This window comes from Panicum virgatum, chromosome 2K, assembly GCF_016808335.1.
Source record: "Panicum virgatum strain AP13 chromosome 2K, P.virgatum_v5, whole genome shotgun sequence".
In the NCBI taxonomy this organism is placed as follows: domain Eukaryota; kingdom Viridiplantae; phylum Streptophyta; class Magnoliopsida; order Poales; family Poaceae; genus Panicum; species Panicum virgatum.
In genome coordinates this window covers 17,357,051-17,364,642 of record NC_053137.1, presented here as the reverse complement: position 1 = coordinate 17,364,642, position 7,592 = coordinate 17,357,051, and the positions used below count along the sequence as shown (strand labels likewise).

The following is a 7,592-nucleotide window of genomic DNA, read 5'->3' as shown; positions in this document are numbered from 1 at the left end:
CCACCGCCGGAGCCTCTCCTCGCCGAAAACCAGGCCAAAATTCCTCCTCTGTTCTCCAATGTCCGCCAGGGACCTCGGGTTGGAATTCAAAGAAGCCCAGGGGGCTGTCTGCAAACCCCAAGACTTAGTGGAATAGTGCTATAGGGACTTGTTTGTTATGATTTGCTGTGAACTTTGAAATTCAATATCAATTCGTAGAAAATTCGTAAAATAGCAAATCTTGATGTTTTGGAATCCTCTTGAAGATATCTATGCAGTGGAATCATAATATGTTAGGCATTAGTTGCGAGTTTTTGCTGTAGAATTTGATTTGTGTTGCTAGTGCATAAATATTAGTTGATTTTATCTTTTTCTTAACTACTGTTTGAAGCCCTATCTTGCAATGACATTTTTATGGTGAATTACTCATATGAATATAGTGTTGCTATAAAAATTTCGTGCTCAGTTCTCATGTGTAGTTATTTCTATGATTTAATGTTTGTTTAGTAGACTTTAATTATGGTAAATAGTTTCTGTTTTTATAAATCATGAAAATATTCCTCAGTGTTCATCTCGAGTATATTAGCTTGTCTAGGAAGTTTGAGCATCAGTTCGTGACTAGAACAGAAGTTAAAAATTAATCTTGTTAGATTGATGTCTGTTTTGTTTAATTTCTCAGAATTAATTCTCTGCAGAATAAATTCTGAAAAATTTATGAGTTGTCAATAATCATATGAAGTCTGTTTTGTAAAATTTTGAGCTTCATAAGTGTTGTAGTTTGTTCTGTAGAATTTAATCTTGCTCTAGGTGTAGTCTAAATATCCGAATTGTTCCAAGTAAATGGCTGCATGAAATAGTTTGATTTTTACAGGATAAGATTACTCTGTTTACCTTCTGTTTAATGTAATTTTTGCTGAATCTACTTCTGTATGTGTGCCGAGTTGTTATTTATTTAGCAAACAATGATTTACTTGCTATCGGAAACAACTACCACTTGTTTATGAAGTTAGTGAGCTTCTTTTGTGCCGTTGATCATGATGCCTTGTGTAGTTAGAAATGTTAGACACTACTCTATAAACGACTGCCCAGGAAATGTTAATTAAGAAGTTCACATCCAAACTCACATCATGTTGGACTACAACTTTATCGTGAAGGAAAAATAATAACATCTATATTGTTGAGCAACTCGAAACTGTGCATTCATACATATGTATTGTTGCATTTCATTTAGGTACGATAGATGAATCACGTGAAGGACGCGACGTTGGAGTCAAGCCAGAAGACGGTGAATGGTGGACACATCCAGAAGATGGACGAATGGATCCCGATGTGCATGACCGAAGGAAGATGCTCGCCGAACACTTATCCTCTAACTAACACTGACCTAGCGTTAATTCCAGGCAAGCCCCGGAGCATGTCCTATCTATTTTAAATTTATGCAACTTATTATTGTTTCTATCTACTTGCGCATTTAAGTTTACAGGAGTTGCTTGGAACCTTAGCTGCATAATCCTAGATACCTATGCTTGAACACTAGTATGTGTAGGTCGCTAGTTGGCTAGGCTATTGGTTCGGTAGAAGTCGAGTGATTTCCTGTCACTCGCAAGAATTATAGGAGTTGGATGTTTACTACCTGCTACAACTATAAGGCTTACGGGCGGGGCTGTGGTACTTGTGATGCCCCGTCTGTTTAGTGAAAATTGATAAGGCCGCAGTGTGTGGTAGTGGTGGTTAAGTGTTTGAACGTACTAACCACATGCCGAGAAATATGGTAATCGGTAAGCTTAAGTACCTGATTGGACCGGCAAGTGGACTTTACTCTCACCTTCTTTGAACGTCGTTTCTCATGCGGCCACATGCGGGTGCAGAGTCGTCGTACTATGTAGTCGAGGACGGTGACCCTGATCCACAACCCGGAAAGAAAGGGGAAAAGTCGTGTGGGTGACTTGGTTCCCATACGTGTGTGTTAGGTCTGCCTGGCCAGGTTAACAAATTCGATTCGAATCGTCCGCTTCTCACGGTTTGGGACTGCTTAACCCTTCTGCTACATAGAGTAAGAAGTAAAAGATGATGATGATGAATATGGTTGGTTGAATGTTGAAAGATAATTGTTTCCCACCATGTATGCTATTGGGTAGATGCTCACCTAGAATGGTTAATTGAACTAGAATTTGGAAGCTAAAATCTGAAATTAAGGATCTACTCTTTACTGCTTTTCGGCAAAACAAACTCCTCAAGCCAAAAGCCTTGCATGTCTAGATTATGGGCTAAGTATACCCTTAGTCGGGTAAGACTTGCTGAGTATTAGTATACTCAGCCTTGCTTGTGGCTTGTTTTTCAGGTGGTACATTTGAGGATGGGGCTGACGTCATGTACGGGCTTCATCATGACGTCTCGTTTCGTCGTTAGACTATTGTTCGTTTTCCGTCACTCTTGAACTCTGTTGTACTTTTATAAATTCAAACTTGGTTTGTAATAATAATTTAATTTCATACTCTGTGCTGTAAAATTTGTGGACTGTTGCATTCTCTGGACTGCTTTGTCGATCCTGTTCAAGTGGTTTAATCGGGATTTTACCCGACAGCACTGCCGGATTGCTCCGTTTTAAGTGCGTGTTAACCCTAATTGTCATTTTGATGTTGGTTAGCACACTTAAGCCGGATTAATTTAGGCGGGGCTGCCACAGGGTACCCACAACTTGGGCTTAAGGCCCGACACGATACAAAGCCTGAAAAAGGCCCAAAGCAGGTGTCGCAGCACCTTCCCGTGGTCACACAGAATGATCCACGAGGTTTCTGGAGCTGGGACTAGAACCAAAATAAATGTCTCGTTGTCACGATTCCAACGCATCCAAGATCACCTCATTCGGACTCCATATGAGGGAGATATCGCCGAAACCGTGCAGGGGTGTTGGCTGAATCCGAGATGAACGTGAAAACCGAGTTGGAGTCAACTTGTAACTTGGAGATGAGGCCAGTTCGTGCATGTTCAGCGTGGCGATGTCCTCATCACAGGTCGCCCAGCGCCATAATAAATAGTGGGGCCCAGCCTTTGGAAAGTCAGTCCAACTAAGTCCAAACCCTAGCCGTCCCACTACAGCCGCCCAATCCGTGGCGGCTTTGGGGCCTCCTGAAGGCCGTCGCCAACCCGCCACCGCCGTCCCTGGACAGTGCCGGTGGCGACCCGAAGGCTTTTGGTACCCGCGACGAACTCCTTCCACTACGTCGAGTACAACTACGGGAACGTCTACGGCCCCTACGTCGCTCTCGTCCCCAACCACGATGGCCGGAACATCTGCTACGTCTGCGATGCCACTGCTTCCCGGTCTAGATCTACAACTTGTCTTTTCATTTGGGTTGTGCTCATGTTGATTAGGTGTTAGATCCTGGAAATGTTAAGCACTAAGTCATGTTTTTTCCTACACATTCTTCTTAGTGAAGCCTTGTCCCCGCGGGGGTGTCGTATCTTAAAGTTGCTGCTATAGAAGTTCACGAGCCTTCTCTGCAAATTGGAGGGCTCATAAATGTGTTTGGGATAATGATGTGGGTACACACACACACACACACACACACACACATATATATATATATATATATCATGTGCTGGAGTTAGTAGAAGAGGCTATATTCTTGTCATTAGTGTGGTCTGATGGTGCATCCTTAGAAGAATATCTCTGAAACCGGAATCTTTTTTATCTATTATCATCATAAAAAAGAACAATGATTCACAATGACTAAAACATGATAGACACAGGCTACATATTCTCTACAATGAAACATTACTTAATCGACTATTTTCCTCGCATACCTTGTTCTTGGTGGGTAGAGGAAGTAGAATCTGCACAACACGTGACAAAATTTAATCATCATAACTTGACCCAATCAGCATGCCAACATGACGTAGAATCCAGGTTTGAAGTTTGAGCGACCCAAATTTTGTAACTGAAGCATGCCATTTTTTAGGAGCGGGATAAGGCACGACGGGTCGCGCTATACGCGAACGCGCGACCCCGTACCCCTTTCTTTTCGAGAGGGGTGCCATCCATCCGACAAACCCCCCACCCCCGTCCCATCCAGTCGACCGCCACCAGACCTCGTGGTCCTCCTCGGTGCCGCCAACCCTCCGTCCTCCCCCTACATTGGCCGCCGCCGGAGCTCCGTGCTCCTCCTCGGTGACCGTGTGCTGCCATTGCGCTTCGGTCGTGGCTGCCTCTCCCCACTCGGCGCTTTCATCCCCGTCGAAAAAAAGGTGCGCCCCCCTCCCATCCTGCGTGCTGCGCGCTGCCTTCTTGCCTTCTGTTTGTTTTACTGTCAATTTTGTCTCCATCATCTCTCTGTCTGCATGTTTTTCCCTGATCTAAACCTGTTATTTTGACTTGTCTGTCTGAAGTGTCAAGTTAGTTTGCTATTGTGTCAAACTATGGTTTCCAGAAATTGTCAACTTGATAGTAACAGACTTCTCTCATTTTGCTATTTGTAGCTTAAAAAAAGGAAGCCGTCTGTAGAGGGGTTTGACCTTAATATTGAACCAGCAGATGTTAGTTTTGTGGATGATCATGTTACTATTTTTTGATCAATGTGTCACAAGATGATCCTATTGCTATGTCTCAAGATGATCCTATTGCCATACCTCATGTCCCTACTCCAGCAAGTTCAGCAATGCCTGCGGAGTCGATGGTATTGAGGTTTTGTCAACACCACAGGAGCCCTATGTTGGCATGACATTTAGCACCCCGCAAGATGCTAGGGTTTACTATAATAGGTATGCTCGACACGCTGGATTTTCCATCAGAATTGACACCTCCCGTGAATCCAAAAAAGACAATGACAAGAGGAAAGTTATTTTTGTATGCCAAAAAGCTGGTGTCAATAAGAAGCAAAAACTTGATGATGAAGGACTGATAACTGAGAAGAAGATAGTGCGGCAAAGGCGCAGAGATTATGTTGATAGGACTCACTGTCCTGCACGCATGATTGTGAGGAAAACAGCCCCATCTCAATGGGAGGTCGTTCACTTTGAGCAGGAGCACAATCATGAGTGTGTGAAGACGTTCTCTCTTACAAAGTACATGAAGTCCCATAGAGAGATACCTGCTGAAGAGGAGTTCATAAAGTTTCTTCATGGGTGTTGCATAACCACTACGCGCGCTTACCAGATAATGGTTGAGTTGTATGGTGGTATTGAAAACTGTCCATACACGGAAGATGATGCAAAAAATTTGAGAGTGGAGTACCGTGCTGAGTATCAAGAAAAGGACATGAAAGCAACCCTTGATCACTTTGAGGAACTGAAGAAGGAAGATCCTGATTTCATTTACAGTTATACCCTTGATGAATTTGATAGGGTTGAGAATCTATTTTGGGTTGATGGTGCAGTAAGGAAGTCATATGAGCTCTATGGTGATTGTATATCTTTTGACACAACTTACTTGACCAACATGTATAATATGTCTTGTGTTCCTTTCATAGGTAGAAACCTCTCATTTGTGTTTTGTGCATGTTTTTTTCTTCTGTTGTATCAATTTAGTATTGACAGGTATCAAGTTGTGTTTTTTGGATGTATGATTTCTGTTATTATGTGTCAAGTTGTCTTTTGCTTGTGTAGCAACTTAGTATTGACAGGTATCAATTTATGTGTTTTTCCCTTGTATCCATTTGCCAGGTATTGACAGAAATGGAATAACTATACAGCTTGGTTGTGGCTTCATGAGAAATGAAAAAATAGAAGCTTTTGTGTGGTTGTTTACTGAGTTCAAGAAGGCTATGGGTGGCAGAGATCCTATTAATATTATCACTGATCAAGACTTGGCAATGGTGGCTGCTATTGCTCAAGTTTTTACCACTTCGGTCCATAGGAACTGTAGGTGGCACATCATGGAGAATGCAAGGAAAAGATTGGGGGCTTTCTTGGATGGTAAACCAGGATTGGCTGATGATTTCAATGATTGTGTTGACAATAGCTTCTCGATTGTAGAGTTTGAATTCAAATGGCAAGCTATGCTGGGTAAACATGAGATCAATGATGATGAAAGGTTCAAGCATTTGTATGAAATGAGAAATTGCTGGGTTCCAACTTACTTCATGAACAACTTCTTCCCCTTTCTGCAAACAACAGCACGGAGTGAGGGATTCAATGCTGTCCTGAAGCGATATGTGAACCCAATGAATTCAATATTGAACTTTGTTCACCAGTACAAGAAAATACAGTATAGAATATTCGGCAAACAAACAATGCATGAGGCTAATACAACTGTCAAGGTTCTGCACTACTTGACTGGCCACCCCGTGGAAAGACAAATGAAGCAAATGTACACAAGGAAGTTGTTCAATGTTTTCCAGGATGAGCTACAGCTGAGTTCTAGTTACTATATTGTTCGAGTTGAAGGTGATAGCTTACTTGATGTTGTTCCATATGGGTGCTGTCCCCATCACTTATATGCGGGGAGAACATTCAGGGTTTCAGAAAACAGTGTTGATGGTTTGTATAGCTGTGATTGTTGCAAGTTTCAGAGGGACGGGGTTCTTTTCTGCCATATACTAAAGGTGTTTGATGCACTTGCTGTCCGTGAGGTGCCATGTCATTACATTTTTTCTTGTTGGTCTGCTGAAAAGGTGAATGAAGCCGCTGCAGGCCACGCAAATTTCAAACCTGGGGAGGCATGCTGTCCGTTACCATACAATCTGCACCAACTTTGCCTAGTTCGTAAGACCTTTCATGGTTGAGAATGAAAGTCACAACATAGTTTTGAAGCATGTAGCTGCGATGCAAGCTGAACTTAATGCACACAAAAATGGAGGGGTGCCGAGTTCTGCTTCACAAGTGCAGTCCAATGTCGTGTAGACTGGAAGCGTGGTTGGTGGAGGTCGGCATCACGGTAAGACCTCGAAGAAAAAGGCAAGCAATGCTTCAGGCGCTGATTTGGGGGTTAAGGATCCAACTCTCCAAACATGTATTGTGGTACTTTGGAAGCAAATTGACGGTAATTTGGAGCGATATGAGAGTTTTTCATTTTGACTGTACTTTCTAATTTACATCAGGTGCTGATTTGGGGGTTAAGGATCCAGCTATTACCAAAAGGCAAGGGCGCCCGAAATCGAAGAGAATAAAGAATCCATTGGGACTGCAACCACCAAAAAAAATTCCATGTGGCTATTGTGGTTCTACGGAACATAATACAGGAAATTGCCCATCCAAGCCTGCAAAGAAGCTTACAACGGAATTGTAGAACAGAAAGACATATTTATTTGTACTACAAAACATTTTAGATCGCTTTGAGTGTGTGTTTTTTTGAGAGAAACACATATTCTATGTGTCAACTTATGTCTTATTGGTGTGTCAAATTGTGTCGTATTGGCGTGTCAACTTGTGACTATTGGTGTGTCACATCAAAAATGTGTATTGGTTTATCTGCTTGTCTTATTGGGTGTATAAAAATTTATGTTTTAATGTTGTGTCTATTAGTGTGTCAGCTTTTTGTTCCCATATGATCATCTTGTGGCCCTGAGAGAAACACGGATTCTATGTGTTAAATTGTGTCTTATTGGTGTGTCAAATTGTGTCATATTGGTGTGTCAAAAATGTCTAAAGACATAATAATGGGTGTAACATTTGAG

At 42.2% G+C, this 7,592-nt stretch overlaps 1 protein-coding gene across 1 annotated transcript; it reads left to right on the top strand.

Moving 5' to 3' along the window:
* Nucleotides 1-4,696: 4,696 nt before the first annotated feature.
* Nucleotides 4,697-7,085, top strand: LOC120695162 (protein FAR1-RELATED SEQUENCE 5-like). The gene is made up of 3 exons (XM_039978468.1): nt 4,697-5,378; nt 5,641-6,548; nt 7,017-7,085. Exons 1-3 carry the CDS (start codon nt 4,697-4,699, stop codon nt 7,083-7,085), a joined length of 1,659 nt encoding a protein of 552 aa, XP_039834402.1.
* Nucleotides 7,086-7,592: the final 507 nt, after the last annotated feature.

Excerpts from the sequence above, each read along its gene's own strand:
- LOC120695162 (XM_039978468.1), top strand. The coding sequence starts at position 4,697 with ATGACATTTAGCACCCCGCAAGATGCTAGGGTTTACTATAATAGGTAT. Across the intron at positions 5,379-5,640 it reads GAAGTCATATGAGCTCTATG|GTATTGACAGAAATGGAATA; the intron begins GTGATTGTATAT and ends TCCATTTGCCAG. Across the intron at positions 6,549-7,016 it reads ATGCACTTGCTGTCCGTGAG|GTGCTGATTTGGGGGTTAAG; the intron begins GTGCCATGTCAT and ends AATTTACATCAG.